Source organism: Ornithodoros turicata, chromosome 10 (genome assembly GCF_037126465.1).
Source record: "Ornithodoros turicata isolate Travis chromosome 10, ASM3712646v1, whole genome shotgun sequence".
Lineage (NCBI taxonomy): Eukaryota > Metazoa > Arthropoda > Arachnida > Ixodida > Argasidae > Ornithodoros > Ornithodoros turicata.
This window is the reverse complement of record NC_088210.1, coordinates 8722687-8739903: the sequence shown is the minus strand read 5'-3', so window position 1 is coordinate 8739903 and position 17217 is coordinate 8722687. Positions and strand designations below refer to the sequence as shown.

Here is a 17217-nt window from a genome sequence, read left to right as displayed (position 1 = left end):
TCTCCTTAATTCCATTCGGTGTCGCCCTCACATCTTGGCTCTTTTTGAGGGAGAAGTTTCATCGCCTGCAAGGCTTTTCTATAGCCTTGGCTTTCATAGGCGTGCTCTTTGTCGTGAGGCCGGGTGTGCTGTTTGCGGACACGGACAGAAATGTTCGAATGAATCAGATGACAGGTGTTCTGTATGCCCTGAGCTGCGTCATATCAATGAGCATACTCACTCTGCTTGTGCGGCACATGCGTAATATTAGCCGGAAGAGCCTGGGCTTCAACAGCGCCGTCATCCGTGTGCTAATCTGCATGATTGCGTCCCTTCTGACCAGTTCCTTCGACCGACTGTTCTCTGGTGCCTTTTTGGGCAGCCTTTTGATGATGGGACAGATCGGTTACTGTGCCGCCTTCTTTCTAACGAAAGCCTTGGAAGCGGAATCCGCCATCGTCGTAACAACGGTAAAGCTCTGTGGAGACATTATCGCGTCGCTGGTTTTCCAAGCTATCTTTCTCAACCTGTACCCGGACATTTGGAGTTGTTTGGGATCTCTCTTCGTCATATCGTCGTCTATCACAATGGCAGTCGACAAGTTTATACACATGTACAAATCGCACCGCTGGCCTACGTTTGCGTGGCCAAACTGGCGTGGTATTCAGCTGCTACGAGGAATAAGCCTTAGATTCGGAAAAGGCAAAGATGAACGACTGTGAAGCGTATTGACGGATTGCAAGTTGCGCAATGATGCGCGGAATGTAATGGTCTGCTCAATAAACAATTATTTTCAGCTGTACCTGCTCAGCTTAAACGCACTTGCGTGTTAACCGAAAACAATGCGTTCTCCTTCCTTATCCATTCGTCCCCAATTGCTTAAATTCCTTATATTCAAAGTTTTCTGGCACTCTCAGATAAGCCGCGGGCAATTCGAGACGACTGATTCGTGCGACAAGGGAGACCATAGAGAAGGCCACAGATCTTTTTGTCCATACTCCAGTGTCGGCATAGTGTACAACAAAATCGCTCAGCTCTAGAGTTCTACGAAGATCGGATTGTGTCCTTGTTGGGCGTTTTGCATGGATCGATGGACCAGTTGTCTTTCAGAAGACGTGAATCACAGCCATCACTTTCGTTAAAGCTGCTTGGGGGAATGCACCAGGAAGATCAATCTACTCGAATGTGTAACCCGTCCCTGTTACGCACTGTTCGTGCATTCGCAGGGCAGTGCTGTTTCAGAGACACTGTCGGCCCTTTCGTTAAAACCGGCGTATGGGAGAAATACCAGGAAAAAATAGTCATCAGATAAGCCGCAGAGCGCCCGCAAGAAAAGAAAATCGCGCATAAGCCGCGGCTAATAGGCGTGAAATTACGGTAATTCATTCGCTGTTATGATTAATGCAGTTGAGCGATGGAGTGGGGATTTATTAAAGAAAAAGGAAAGGGAAAGATAAAAGGGAAAGGTGGGGAAAGGGAACCGTTAGATACGGGCAGAAAAGGGCAGACACAACACAGATTGTGGTTATAAAAGCTGTCTTTACAAAAACGAAAACGTATTATCCTTTTCTATTTTTATTTCCACTAACGTATTTCCACTTCTAATTGTATTTTCATTTTAATACGTCTGGAAAACGAATTGCATTGACCGAGTGCGCCACAAAAAACGAAGACGTGTTGGTTTCCATCATACGTGACCGCGTGTCGCAGCACACACTGCACGAGGAAACCGCCGTTACATTTCCCACCTGTCAAAGGAACGTCAGGAGTGAAACCGTCTACGCTCCAGACTTCTCCAGTGCAGCATTTCTACGCGACCATTACGGGCATTGCGAACAAAAGACGTGAAGATGGCGGCTCGTGACGCGCCTCTCTCAACGTCAGAAAAAATGCAGGATGATGCGTGTGGCTCATCGATGCCTTGCGGTGCCGACGGCCTTCCCCCAGACTCCCAACAAGCGGAACAAGGTGCTGTTGTACCGCGACTTCCCGCAAGTGACGGACCGCCTACTACGGTAACACCGTCGACTTCTAAAGGCGATCCAGCTGCAGACGAACCAAAGACTTCAGCGGCTGATCACAATGAGAAGCCCAAAATCGGAAAACGTAAACGTCGTTCATTGCGCTCTTTATGGTCAGATCGGGAGTTCAGTCACGCACGTTTTGGACCTTCATCTGTATGGCGGCTTCTCAAGCCGCTTCTTCGGACCGAGAAACGTCCGGGAGACACAACCTACATTACAACGCAGGACGAGGGTACAGAAGGTGAACAACCTCGAGCGTCATTAGATGCTTCTGTATCGAGACAAGTTGCGAAAGAAAGCCTAGCTGGTCCTGAGCATGTGACTATGAAGTCTTCTTCGAACTACGCACCTGAAGAAGGGGGCCACCCCGAAGAAGTTCCTGCATTCGGGACACCAGCCATCACAGAACCGTTCGCCCCTTGTTCTTCTAGTCAAGGCAACAACGCTGATGGCAGGAGGCAGACAGAACCATCACCTGGTCTAAGTAGAGGATCCATGGTTCACTTAGTGCCGATCTCGTCAACGTCGTCTAGCAGTAGTGGGACACACCCTGCGACGCTCTCTCAATTGCATGAGCACACAAAGACGTCACAGAAAGGCACTACTCCGCAGCAATTCACGGAAGTTCCGTCACTCGGAGATAGGTCGACGGAGAAATGCCCGACGAAGTTTTTCACGACTGACAGCACTGATCAAGTGAACGTACCCTTCGCGAAATTGAGAAAAGATTCCTTAGAAAGGCCTTTCCTTCCTCACCTGTCTCACGAGGTACCTACACCTTCCAATTCGAGCATTATAGCACCAGACTCTCGCTTCGTGAAATTGAAAAGAGACTCCCTCACTAATGTCGGTGAAGCCTCAAGTTTTTCACCACTGAGAGGGGAGACGAAAGTAAGAAGAGATTCTCTTGCTGCGTCTGTACCGCTGATTTCCTCCCCAGCGCACCCTACAGGATCGACACGGGACCATCAGACGCCGTCCATACCACCTTGCCCTCAGAAAATGAAGAGCACATTTACATCCGCTGCAACGGACACCGTGTCGTCCGGGAAACGATCATTCGTCGACGACCTGCAACCTACGCCACCTCACGGAATGACTACGCGAACTATGGCGTCACCAGCTCCATCTGGCGCAAGCTCTACCGGGAGCTTTCTCAGATTACCAAAAGCAGCTGCCAGTCCCGCATATCGTCCAGGCAAACGCACCACTGCAGCCTTAGCCCGACGAGCTGAGCGCTACGGATTAGTGTCCTACATTCCATCACTGGAAAGCTCAGCGACGAACCCGAGAAAGGTTGCGTCTCGTGAACATAGTTTGTCGACTATAAGGGAGTATCACCTTACCAACGAAGTAAGCACAGAAGTGATGTACGACGAAAGTCTGCTCCGACGTACGAGAAGTGCGTTTGCAGAGTCCGGTGCAGCCATGACATTCGTCATGGCCCAGGATACTGAAACTTCTTCCGAGCTGCTGGATACACTGATTTTCTCGGAACCCAGGTTTCACGGCGTAGTCTTCACCCTCCTCCACTGCGTGGCCCAAGCGCTTTGTAACATCTTCATCAAACGTCTCATTGTAGTCCCAAAGGCGCAAATTGCATTTTACGCAGCCATCGGCATACTGTCAGGAACCATACCAAGCAACTCACGCGAATGTCTTCAATTCGGAGCTGGTGGGGTGCAACCTCTGCTGCTCCTGCGGAACATCTTTGGAGTGGCTCTCCTCATGTGCAAGGCTATGGCGCTTATCTATTTAAGCATCTCTGACGTAGTCATTATTTTCTCCTTAATTCCATTCGGCGTCGCCCTCACATCTTGGCTCTTTTTGAGGGAGAAGTTTCATCGCCTGCAAGGCTTTTCTATAGCCTTGGCTTTCATAGGCGTGCTCTTTGTCGTGAGGCCGGGTGTGCTGTTTGCAGACACGGACAGAAATGTTCGAATGAATCAGATGACAGGTGTTCTGTATGCCCTGAGCTGCGTCATATCAATGAGCATACTCACTCTGCTTGTGCGGCACATGCGTAATATTAGCCGGAAGAGCCTGGGCTTCAACAGCGCCGTCATCCGTGTGCTAATCTGCATGATTGCGTCCCTTCTGACCAGTACCTTCGACCGACTGTTCTCTGGTGCCTTTTTGGGCAGCCTTTTGATGATGGGACAGATCGGTTACTGTGCCGCCTTCTTTCTAACGAAAGCCTTGGAAGCGGAATCCGCCATCGTCGTAACAACGGTAAAGCTCTGTGGAGACATTATCGCGTCGCTGGTTTTCCAAGCTATCTTTCTCAACCTGTACCCGGACATTTGGAGTTGTTTGGGATCTCTCTTCGTCATATCGTCGTCTATCACAATGGCAGTCGACAAGTTTATACACATGTACAAATCGCACCGCTGGCCTACGTTTGCGTGGCCAAACTGGCGTGGTATTCAGCTGCTACGAGGAATAAGCCTTAGATTCGGAAAAGGCAAAGATGAACGACTGTGAAGCGTATTGACGGATTGCAAGTTGCGTAAGGACGCGCGGGATGTAATGGTCTGCTCAATAAACAATTTTCAGCTGTATATCTGCTCAGCTTATGGGCACTTGCGTGTCAACCAAAAACAACGTGTTCTCCTCCCTTATCCATTCGCCTCGAACAAACCTCTAGAAACGTCATCTTTGGTAGACTGACTGAAACCGAAACAGATCGGAAGGGGAGAGCTGGGTTCCACTAATGGGCACTTGTTCGCTGCCTCCTATTCAATGGAAACTAGGACCGAATGTCGCGTCCCTTTCAGAGGCTATCGTTATCGCGTCAAGACCGTGCATGGAGGTAGGAAACACAACGAGCGGGCGTAGCTGGCTTCGCATTGCATTCTGGGATGCTCCTGTCTACCACGTGACTGCTCACATGACCCTCCAGACAGCACGGCGCCACCGGAGCAGACGACGCGAGCTATAGTTGTGTCCAACGCCGCCTCTATAAATTTATAGAGGAGGCGTTGTTGTGTCACAGTTTAGATGGCACTAGTACGTTCACAGGGGTGACACAAGCCCGCCACTGTTGTAACTACCCTCAAGCGGGTGCTTTTGGCAAAACTGCCATCTTGTCCTGGTCGCACGTCATAGAAAACGTCATTTTGAGGTCATGTGACTTCCTTTACATGTCGTTTTCCCGCTTACCGACATATTTTCACCGTCATAACACCAAGAGATGACCATATTTTGCCAGCGTAAACTATGCGGTGCTTCTTCCGCAACATGGTAGCCCATTTCACCTCAGTTTACGTACATCGCATCGGCTCGGTAAGTCTTAACGCGTCATCACATCTTTGGAAGCTCTCAACAAGACGAGGCTTTATGTGTAAAACTGCGCGTTTTACTGTGGGATTATCGGATAAAAATAATTACCGTGATCGAAAAACATCCAAAACGTCGTCCAGAAACAACAACCGCATTGTTTACAAACGGTTTGGGCGCCGATCACGGGCGCCGCCATCTTTAAGGTCACGTGTGCCTTGACCACTGATCTGTAGTAATAGGCTGGATAGCGGATTGAGGAGGGTGCAGCCGTACGGTCACCGGCCGCCATCTTGCGAAGCTCAAAACATTGCCGTCCGCGACTCAGCTGCATATTCTGCATGCGCCTTTACCTACCATTTTTGTGGTGTCATGCCCGCCTGCTATGGTTATGGGTGTGCTGCTCGTACTGGCAAGATACCGGGGACGACATTTCACAAGTAAGTGACTTAGTTTTACTAATAAATGTGATTTATTAGTCCACGAGCGGGGCGACAAAACGTTGCTGTTGAATCATGTGCGCGGCACTTTGTGACTCGTATCTCAACATCTAAACGTTAAACTTTAAGCAGTACGTTATCTGGATAGAGTCATTGTGATAGTCCAGACTTCCTGCAGTTCACGTGTATGGTCTCGGCACGTAGCAGGCGTTAAAGTGCGCTTGTCAGGTGTGGGATCTACGGCTCAGTTTGTTGGTCACGGTATCGACGATTGCTTGCTTGGATCAGCCTTGTCATCCCTGCCGTAACTGATGGCATAAATTGTTCAATGCAGGTTCCCTCACAGCCGCCCACAACATTGAAAAAAGTGTGTGGTGAATGTCAGGCGAAGGGACTGGACGCCGTCGAGGACATCACTGGTCTGCAGCAAACATTTTAAAGACAGGTGCTTCGACAGAACAGGGCAAACCGTTTGACTGAGGCCTAACGCTGTGCCTAACAAGTTCGACTTCCCAGAACACCGAAAGAGAGTAATAATGCATACGTCATATGTAGAGGCCGGATTTATATGCACTAAAAGCTGGTTGAACACACACACATGCATGAAAAATTCATTAATCTTGCTCAAAATATGCACCTCTAGAAATTCACTTGCAAAACACGAAGCAAATTCACTGGGGCAAAAGTATCTTACTTTATGCAGTGTACAAAAAGCATGCAGAGTTGAAAGCATAGATCGAGAAGTTACCAGTCAAAAGGAACTCCCTACGAAGTTACCGTGTGAAAAATGTAACTAAGTTAATAACGAAGTTATTCAGCCCCAAACGTAACTCGCAGTTACGGAGTTACTTAAAAAAAGAACGAGTTACTGCCAAGCTACTTCGGACACAAAATGGCACTACAAAGGTGCAGCGCGTGTGAGCAGTTGAGTTCGACCCTGAGTTGCCTGCGTTGAGTTTTCGTTTATGTCCAACAATGCGAACGCTTTGCATCTTATTCCCTGTGGGCACACAATGCTTCAGCTTCATTTCAATAGCCGCGCTTCTTACTTACTGAACATCACGTTTTATGACATAAAATGCCATGGAAGAACCGGAGAGAAAGCAAGAAAACAAGTGGACGTGAGTGAAAAGCGAATTAAAAGTAACTTGGAACTTAGCTTAAGTTACTTTGGCAAAGTTACCTGAAAAAGAAATGAGTTCCTCTGAAAGTTACCACGGCGCAAAAGTAGATACATAGTTAAGTTATAAGTTACCAAAAAAAAGGAACTTAGTTACAGTAATGAGTTGCCTCGAACTCTGGTTGAAAGTGTGTATTTGCATGAAAGTCTAGCCTCTATGAATCATGTTCCCTAGTTAAGAGTTTCAAGCGATGATTGATGATTGGAATCAGTACTGCATGAAGGCAATAAATAATTTTTCAACGTCGAATGTCTACTCTTTATTCTCCCTGCTTAAGTTTGCGACAATATATGTTTGAATGCAGCCCAAATGAAAACAATATGATCCGTCTGATAAAAGAAGTTTCCCAGTGCTACAGCAGTATCGGACTGTACCACCTTGCCAAGGAATATACAGAGAAGGTGACAGCCAGGCCTCATCTGCGAAAGAAATTGTCAATGTTGATCATATTCAACAACCAGTAATGCACTCTGCCCACTTACCTGGTTGACTGCTTCAAACTTGCTGTTGCAACTGGACTTGTGATACTTTGATGTTAGAGCTTTCACCACAAGACCTTGCTACTTAGCCTTTTTTTGACTTATTCACTCTACCTCTAGTCATTTTGAACTGTCTTTACCGCCATTTAGTTCCCCAGTGCACATATTTCTAGTCGATACGTTTTTACCGTCATATAGCCTTTATATCACATAATATCATTCTAGTCCTTTGGAAGTGCTTTAGTGCCGTTCGGCATTTCGTGTCATAACTAGTCATATCTAAACTTCCTGTGCAAAGCATAATGTTTATACCCAAGCATATTAAGGTGGTTACATAAACAAACGTGCCAAACATTCTCTGGCATTCCACACCCCGAGCAGAAAGGAAATGGGAGAAACACGAGAAGCAACACGCTGCACACGCTGACAGACGACAAAGGAAACGTAACACAACAAATACAACACCGCACAAAACCAGCAAATGACATAATCGAAGTTCAAAGTACAAAATTGGACCGACACGACCTCACACGAGTACAAAATAGACAGGAAATAACATGTATGTGACGGGATTTCACACAAAGAACGTAAGGAATCCAATCACGAGGGATTTCTGCAACGATCCGTGGCAAAATTTTAGCGAAGCAGCAAGGGAAGCGCTCACAAACAGCAAAACTTGTCACAGCTTACATGCATTCCAATGGGCTGTAATGGCTTTTTTTGAGCACCGCAATATGGCGGCCGTTTGCCGTACCCTTTCCCGCGATACCCTCACCCATCCGCTATCCAGCCTTTATACATAGAGATCAGTGGCCCTGACGTTTGCTGTGACGTGCGACCAGGACCTGTCCAGGATGCATTGCGTTCGCCCAGCACGCTTTCGTCTACGGAGCAATACATTGGATGCCTCCCCTGTGATTACGTTGAACGCGGGCTTGCACTTTATTTCTGTGTGTTCGGATGTTTACTCTAGACCGGTGACAATATGCAGAACTCAAAAGGAGTACGCGGAAACACCGTGCCAGTGGTGACTTCCAACGTATGTACGTATCTTGATTAAGTGGTAAAGGATGCCGTACACCATTAATGAGATTTGTACAACAACAGAGGATGTGAAATGAATCTGCGGCACAGTATCAGGTCCCAAACGAACAATTCAAGATGACTCGAACACACACAGGCAACAAAAACAACTGACCATGTACTTACGAACAAAACGTGTTCCCGTGATAGAGCTGCTTTTCGTTCAACGAGAGCCGGGACAGGAACGCATTACCATACGTCATTTCTATTTACTGAACTGAATTTCACATTTTTACAATAAATTATTTTAGAAAAGTAAAATCATACAGAGAGCAGCGCGTGAAAGAAAGCCTTGCAAATCGAAACTTTAGAGGGAATCACGTGGTGGACAGGACGCAATGGCGATTTTGACTCGAGCGACCGCTAGAGCGTGGCTACGCGAGTCTGGATGGAAGAGCCGCTCCTTGTGTTTCCTTCCTCCATGAGACCGTGGCTTTCGGGCGCGACCTTGTTCGCCACTATAGCTTCGAACGTAGTTCGACTCTACCAAATTTGTGGCGCTGTCGAACACTATGACGTCATTTGTTTACAAATAGGTAGAGGTCTATTGCTAAAATTCCTTCAGTTCAAAATTATACTTCTGCATATGTCGCCACTTACTATCAGGGTTTACAACTGCTTTTTCCTTCTTTTCGTCAGATAGATGTCAACTTTAAAGCAAAGTTTGCGCGTGCGACCCTAGATGGCACTGCTCCCCCTTGTCTATATAAGCTCTGACTACCCTGCTTCTCTCGTCTTTCCTTTTTAACTCGAACAGTTGTCAACGAAATCTTACTCCATCGCCGTTTTTTTTTTTTATGCAGAGACCATCGCTGCACCTTCAGGAACAGAACCTGACCTGAAGGCTATGGTGGAATCCCTCACAGAGACGGTGGCCTGCCTGGTCCAGCGCTTACCCCCCCCCCCCTCCCCTGCCGGCGCAGGAACTGGACGTTGAGTCCGACATCTATGTGGCAGACAGGGAGGAAGATCTTCACCCCCAATAATCTCCCCCCATTCCCCACACGATCCTGAGGTGGCGGGTGAGGGTTCCATGTCAACAGTGGACGACTGGCTAACTGGTTTCGCAGGGGTGGGGCACCGTGAGGTGTCCCCCGCCATCATTGGCATCGTCCGGGGCCACTGGGGTCCTGGAGGCAGCCCGTCAGCGGCGACGTCCAAGCTTCCATCGTCTCCGCGGTGAGCCCCTTGGTGGCTCCCTTGAAGCACTGTTCCGAGGAGCCATCCACAGCTCCAGGGGACCCACCTTCTGGAATGCCGCACGGTCAGGGGCGAGTGGATCTACGCGTGGTCGCCGACCACGTAGCGGCTGCCCTGTCACACTTGGGACGGCTATTCACCTCTCTCGGTAATGAACGCCGAGAGAGTGGGCTGAACAGGGTAGCCCCGGACCTGCGGTCCCTGGTTACCAGGGACCATCTCGACGAGGAGGGTGCTGCCCAACTATTTGGGTAGCAGTTCCTCGACCAGATTCGAATGCGAAACGAGACGTACAAGGGCCTCAGGGAAGCCCGACAGGGCACACAGAGGGGCCCGCCCGAGGAACCTGCTCTGAAACGAAGCCGCCTGGGGTCCAGCAGCACCTTCCGCCAGCCCTTTCCAGGCTGGCCCTTCCCAGGTGGACCTCAGGGAAGGGCATTTCGAGGCCCGCGGGGTAAGTCTCATTTCCTCTTCTCCTCCAGCAGGCCGACTGGCGTGGCGTCTCCCGGTGTGGAAACTGCTCACAGGGGATGCATGGGTTCTACAAACCATAAGGGGATATCACCTCGAATTCTTCCACCCACCCTCCCTTGCGGGTTCCACGCTTCTAACGCGCCCAAGGCTATACCCAAACCCTACCGCTATTCCTGTGATAGAGGAACTGCAGCTCAAGGAAGCTATATCCCACATCCCTCTACACACAGCACGGTTTCTGTCCCCTTCCTTTCTTATTCCAAAGAAGGACAGGCAGTTGAGGCCAGTCCTGAATCTCAAGCAGCTCAACCTGTTCATTCACCACGAACGTTTCAAGATGGAGGGCTAGGACACCGTGAAGGATTTGCTACTTCAGGGAGATTATCTGGTTAACATCGACCTGAAGGATGCCTACTTGTCAGTTCCTATAGCCAAGCGGGACAGACCTTGGCTCTGCTTTCTGCATCAAGGGAGGTGTTACCAATGGAACGTTCTCCCCTTTGGCCTCTGCTCGGCACCGCGGGTGTTCACCAAGCTTATGAAACCTGTAGCTGCCCATCTAAGGTCTCAGGGGATTCGGCTGGTAATATTCTTAGACGACATCCTCCTCATGGACCAATCACCTGGTCGTTTGAGGTCCTCCATGGAGACGGTCGTAAATCTGTTACATTCTCTGGGCTTCGTGGTAAATCAGACAAAATCTCATGTCACCCCAACTCAGACTCTCACCTTCTTGGGATTCGAGATCATGACGGTACCATTGGCACTCTGCCTCGCCGTCGACAAGGGGTTAGCAATCAAACAGGAGATAGATTCCATACTCGGAGAGAGCATAGGTGTGAGGGCCCTAGTGAGTCTGATAGCTCGTCTGAATCCTACTTCCTTGGCTGTTCTGGCAGCTCCTCTGCATCTCAGGTCGCTCCAGTGTCTCTTGCATCAGGCTTTACAGATAGGCTCTTACGAGACCACAGTTACACTCTCCTCGGCAGCCAGGGAGGATTTGGGGTGGTGGCGCACGGTCCTCCTGTCCCACCCCAGGCGCAGCTTGCACGAGAGTTCAGTCCTTCAGACCATTCAAACAGACAGTTCTCTGCGAGGTTGGGGCGCTCACTCTCAGGGCCTGGTAGTTGGTCAGCAGTGGACCAACGAGCAAGCCCAGCTCCACATAAACGAGTTGGAGTTGATAGCGGCATTCTTGGGGCTCCAGGCTCTTGGGAGGGTATCCGACCAGGGCTGCATCCTACTGCAGCTCGACAACAGGGCAGCAGTGGCTGCTATCAATCGCATGGGGAGCACTCACTCCAGCAGTCTCAACAAATTAGCCCTTCAGCTGTGGTCGTGGTGCCTGAAGCGAGGCCTAACGGTGCGTGCTCAACATATTCCCGGACGATTTAATGCTGTGGCAGACAGGGCCTCTCGTGTCCACTTCGACAACAGCAGTTGGAAACTTCATGTGCCCACGTTTCGGAAGATCGACAGCCTCTGGAGTGCTGTCAACATGGATCTCTTCACCGATCTGTCGAACCATCAAGTTCCACATTATTTCAGCTGGAAACCGGACCCTGGAGCAGCAGGGGTGGATGCTTTCACCCAGATCTGGTCAGGACCGGGTCTTCATGCATTTCCCCCCTTCAACCTAGTGAATCGATGTCTCCAGAAAATGTGCGAGACAGGCGGGGACCTCATCTTAGTAGCCCCGACCTGGCCGTCGCAGCCATGGTACAGCCTTCTCCTGGCTGTGTGGAAGCTGACCAGCGACCCCCTTCGCATTCGAGCCTTTCGGGAGAGGCTGCAGGGCTTATCTCCGCGTCTTGGCGCAGAGGCACCCGGCTCGCCTACAATTCCTGCTGGCGGAGGCGGGATAGCTGGTACAGTGCACGGTTGCTTGATCCCTTTTCTCCCCCTTTGAATACAGTCTTGAACTTCCTCGCGTACCTGCGCTACCAGGAGCATTTGTCATACAGGACCATTAATAGCTATCGGTCAGCCCTTTCCCAAACTATTGGTGTTTGCGAGGGCTATCCTTTCGGAGAACACCCAGCGGTCACCCGGCTCCTGAAAGGAGTGTTTAACCTAAACCCCCCTCGTCCTCGTTACTCTGACATGTGGCCGGTGGAGTCAGTTACTTCTTTCATTTCTTCCTTAGGGGAAAATGATTCCCTATCTCTGCGCCTGCTATCGTACAAGCTGGTTATGCTTCTGGCTCTGGCTACTGCGGGGCGCTCAGCCGATCTCTGTTTGCTGTCCATGGATGGCATTAAGCGTCAGCCGGCTGGCTGGGAACTGCGGCTTTACGGCTTACGGAAAACATCACGGCCCTCTAAACCCTGGCCATCCCTGTTCGTCCCGGCTCTGCTTCAGGAGCCCTCCCTCTGCCCAATTCTAAGCATATCTAACACGTACACTCACCCTCCGTACTGGATGTTCCCGACTCCTCTTGACTACTCAGAAACCCCACAGACCTGCCTCTCGGGACACAATCGCCAATTGGCTGAAGCGCATGTTACAGTCAGCGGGCATTGACATATCCCGCTTCAAAGCGCACTCCACAAGGGGTGCAGCCACCTCCAGGGCGCTGGAAAAGGGGGTCCCTATCACTGAAATTCTGGCGGTGGCTGACTGGTCGTCCGACACCACTTTTAACCGTTTCTACAGACGAGATTTGGGCTCTAGAGCAAATTTCGGCACGCAAGTTTTGTCCCGGGTGTGCACGCAGCTTTGAACAAGCAGTTGTAAACCCTGATAGTAAGTGGCGATATATGCAGAAGTATATAATTACCAGTTCTAACGAACGGTACTTACCTGAAGTTTGAATTACCAGGAATTATACGATGTATAGGGAGACACTTACTATCAGGGGTTGGTCCCGCCCGGGGTTTGGCCAATCCCCACCCTTGCGAAGGGGTTCTGCTGGCTTGCTAGATGCATATAATTAGCGGCTCATGTCCTTTTTCTCCCTTGCCTTTCATGTACAGGTCGGGGTCGAAGCCCAACAAGCCACCAGACCACTACGTTCTACTCTGGTTGAGGATCACCAAAACTTGATGACAGTTGTGTGATGAATAAAGTTTGCGTACACACCCTCTCTTATTGTGCCTGTGTTGTCTTGGGCACTGCCCTTGGATTTCGGAAAGACGAGAGAAGCAGGGTAGTCAGAGCTTATATAGACAACAGAGCCGTATATTAAAAGGGAGTCTGGCCATTAGTGGGTCATGCCTATACCTGAAGCTCCACCCACTTTTTCAGCTTTCCGACCAATGAAGTCTTGAAATATGGGGCGCTATCAATCAGGCTATCCTCACTATTTGCCCCCCTATCCAACATGGGCAGCGCCATTTTGGGTGGCAAGTGGATTGGATGGGATTGAAATGGATACCTCTCGCAATCTGCAAAAGTAGTGGATTGTTGGTGCAAATTTGAGGAGCGCCACCTAGAGAGCGTAAGGCACGTCGGGAATTGTCGTCTGCTTCCGTCGTTGTACCACTGCCGGCAGAACAACCGGCTGCGACACATTCTGTTGTCGGTATGATTTTTAAACAAATCTACATGAATAGTTGGAATATAAGAGGCTAGAATGTTTATATCCATGAAATCCAGCAATTAAATATAAGATTGTACAGCACAGAGCCGTTTTTGTTATGATTTCGTTGTGATCGCCGTGTTCACTAGGCCTAACAGCGGCGACAAAACGTATTATTTTCATTTAGATATCGATGGACGAGCATAAGTTCAAACTGATTTCCGAGAAACTTATATTAAGATGTACATTTGCAGCGTAAAATCAGGTTAGTCTGTGAAAATTTTTTGTCACGAAATCCCCGCTTCACTGTGTTTGTTTTGGTCGCCATTTTGGGTGGCAGTATGGTGTCATGGCGACCCCCTCGGTAAAAAGCAAACCAATCAGAGGTGTGAAACTGTGATTGACAGGTCGAGCCTCTTTTTGTGACTCCTCCCAATGGCCAGACTCTCTTTTAATATACAGCTATGATAGACAATAGAGTCACTGTACCGGGTACAGTGACTCTAATAGACAAGGGGGAGCAGCGCCATCTAGGGCGCAAACTTTGCTTTAAAGTTGACATCTGTCTGACGAAAAGAAGGAAAAAGCAGTTGTAAACCCTGATAGTAAGTGTCTCCCTATACCCCTATACATCGTATAATTCCAGCTCTAACTTCAGGTAAGTACCGTTCGTTAGAACTGGTAATTTGCGTCCGTCCTCGTACCTCAGCGTCTCACAACTCTCTTCGATTCCCTTCCTACGCCTTGTGTCAGGTCACAAGTGGGCACCACACTATTTCGGAATTTGGCAGCTTGTAGTGCTCTAACTGAAGGGCAAGCACCATACTGGCGGATCCAAGGGAGGGGGAGGAACCATCACCCCCAAAACGCTAGGTTACAAACAGAGTATGGCTCGAACGCGCATAGGGCGCGCCACAACGTGGTCACCGGCCGCCATATTGGTGGGCCCAACGCATCCTGTTGTCTGCATTTAATTCAAATGGGGCTGCCCGCGATTTTTAAATTAGGCATGCTATGCCAGCTTGTTGAAGTTTTGGGTACACTTCACGCAAAGAACAGATGAGGGGGGGGTTAACTTTTCATAGGTGAGCTCTTCATTTTGACGAAAAATTGTGTTATTTCGTATCGCATGTATGGTGTCTTTTCTTCAAGCTATACTCACAAGTATTCAAACAAATGAACATTTGCCCTTAGTATAGCCATCTTAGTTCCGCACAGTCGCAAATGATGGAACACCTCCAGTCAGCAACCCGGACGAGATTGCTAACGGTTTGAACGTTTGAATCTCATTTCCACTGGTCGCCTATGGAAGCAGCGCAAGTCGCGTATTTATTTATTTATTTCCATACGTTGAGGACCCCCAAGGGGGTATTACACAATGGAGGGGCAAGAGACAAAGGGAAAAGACGAACAAGCCAAGCATGCAAAAACAAAAAACAAAACAAAACAGCAACAAATATTTCAACAGATGTACATGTATCTTCATGCGAAAACATGACGCGAAAACATGACGAATGAATTTAGTAAATTGTACATAGTGTTTGATAAGTGTAGTGGCGTCAGCTGAAGAAGCTGAAGACACGCGGCTATGCCAGGGCAGGTGACAGGTGATTAAGTCCGAATGCCGTCATTCGGAAACTAAAGCCGTTCTGGGTGCCACGCATGTACATACTTAGGCTGTCTTGTTTTCTGGGACCCCGCTGCGTCGAGCGAATACCAGTTCGACTCCTAAATGGCATCATCCTTGGGATGGCACCTCCGGCGACTCCAGGAACTTCTCCGCAGCTGGGCTCTGCTCCGACAACAGGGTCAAGGTCCATCGGACCAGAACCATTCGATGCCGAGAATGAAGTCTCGGTGGCGCAGCGGTAACGCGTGCGCTTGGAGACTGGGACGTCCGCGGTTCGAATCCGCGGGCCGGCTGTGCCGTCTGGGGTTTTTCCTGGGTTTCCCTCAGATGTGTAATAGGCGTATGCCGGCACAGTTCCCCTGAAGTCGGCCCATGGACGCAGCTATCCTCCCCCCGAGCGGATTCCGCTCGGTCTTCCACTTCACCCTTTCCTCTCCTCCTCTCCACCACCTTTCCCTTCCCGAGAAACATGCCGCCTAATCAGGCAGGCAGACCTCTCGGGTTCCTCCCAACGACACTCCTCCTCCTCCTCCTCCCGATTGTATCTCCGTCTTCAAGCATGCCTCGACGTGTCAAAAGATGTGTGACAAAAGGAACATCCCGATTGCGCTTTTGGGAGCGAGGACTTTCAAGATATTGCACTGTTAGTCCAACCCAACAAGATCACTGACGTGCCTTTCGTCGACCTCCTGAAGAAGGTAGGCGACCATTTCTCCCCGAAGCGCTTCAAGGAGTTCGAAAGTGCGAAGTTGTCCTCAGCGCACCAGGAGGAGCACGAGACATCGACGACATTCCTTGCAATGCTTAGGTCAATCACATTATTTTGTGAACATGAAAAGGAAACTGACCTACGGGCCTGTTCCTTGCTCACTGCATTCATTGTTGGTTTGCGGGACCAACGTATTCGGGCAGGCTTAGTCCAGGAAACTGGCCTCGACATCAACAAAGCATTGAGGATTTCTGAAAGCTGTCTGAGGGCCGAACAGGAATCTCGTCAGTTGGACGGGATGACGTCAGCTTCGTCGACCTTAAGCACCGCGAGCAAAGTGCGAAGTGGCGGTCACCGACCGTAAGAAAGATGTTTCCGCTGCGGTAACGCATGCAGAAGCGTTCTGTCGTTTCAACAAAGAACGGTGCAGCGCTTGCAACCGAATAGGTCATAGCGAACGTATGTGTCCCACGAAGAAGAGACAGTTTGCTCGAACAGTTTCTTTGTACCGCTCTGTAAAAACAATTACGAATGCCTTGGCTGTTAGGACAATTATGTTTCAGGAAAAGAGATCTATCCGTAGTGTCCACGCTCTGCATTTAAAGCCATACCAGTGTAGAATACACGCGTTTAAATGATCTTTTTTTCCCAGGACGGTAGAGGAATGGAATAGCCTACCGGAGGAGGTTGTCACGGCGAAGACTGTAGTTCAGGTTCTGTCGTTGCTGTCAGGGCAGTTGGCATAGATGTATAATTCTGTCATTTGTTGGGTTTTATTGTCTTTTCCCATTCCTACTTAGGCTTCCAGGAGGAAGCCAGTAGTATTTCAAATAAATAAATAAAAATAAATAAAGAGGGCAGGAGGCCTCAACATGTATCGTCGACGGAATACCGATTCAGGTGCAAGTGGACACTGGCTCCTATTACACGATCTTGGTTGAAGATGTTTGCTTGACGTCGCGTAGTACCCGATGCCTCGCCCGGAAGAATTGAACCTCTGTATGCAATAAGGGGATAAGTCGAAAAATGCCAAACCGAGAAAATGGGCCTGATCTGATTGTCCATCCCATTGACACACAGGCGTTTCCCGTTTCTTACCCTCTTGTAGCGGGCCAATAAATTGCAATACGAGCCTAAATTTTCTTTGACAGGTGCATACTGCATGTATAGATGTCATTGCAGCAAAAATAGTACAAAGGGGATAAGTCGACTTATCCCC

At 49.3% G+C, this 17217-nt stretch overlaps 2 protein-coding genes across 2 annotated transcripts in view; one reads left to right on the top strand and one right to left on the bottom strand.

The window, feature by feature from the left end:
* LOC135370098 (COP9 signalosome complex subunit 7b-like) overlaps positions 1-17217 on the bottom strand; it is a 337544-nt gene that overhangs the window by 88745 nt on the left and 231582 nt on the right. The window lies entirely within an intron of this gene.
* Positions 10678-12662, top strand: LOC135370562 (uncharacterized). Its single transcript, XM_064604342.1, has 2 exons — positions 10678-11738; positions 11780-12662. The coding sequence occupies exons 1-2, from the start codon at positions 10678-10680 to the stop codon at positions 12660-12662; spliced, it is 1944 nt and encodes a 647-aa protein (XP_064460412.1).

Excerpts from the sequence above, each read along its gene's own strand:
- LOC135370562 (XM_064604342.1), top strand. The coding sequence starts at position 10,678 with ATGAAACCTGTAGCTGCCCATCTAAGGTCTCAGGGGATTCGGCTGGTA. Across the intron at positions 11,739-11,779 it reads GATGCTTTCACCCAGATCTG|TGAATCGATGTCTCCAGAAA; the intron begins GTCAGGACCGGG and ends CCTTCAACCTAG.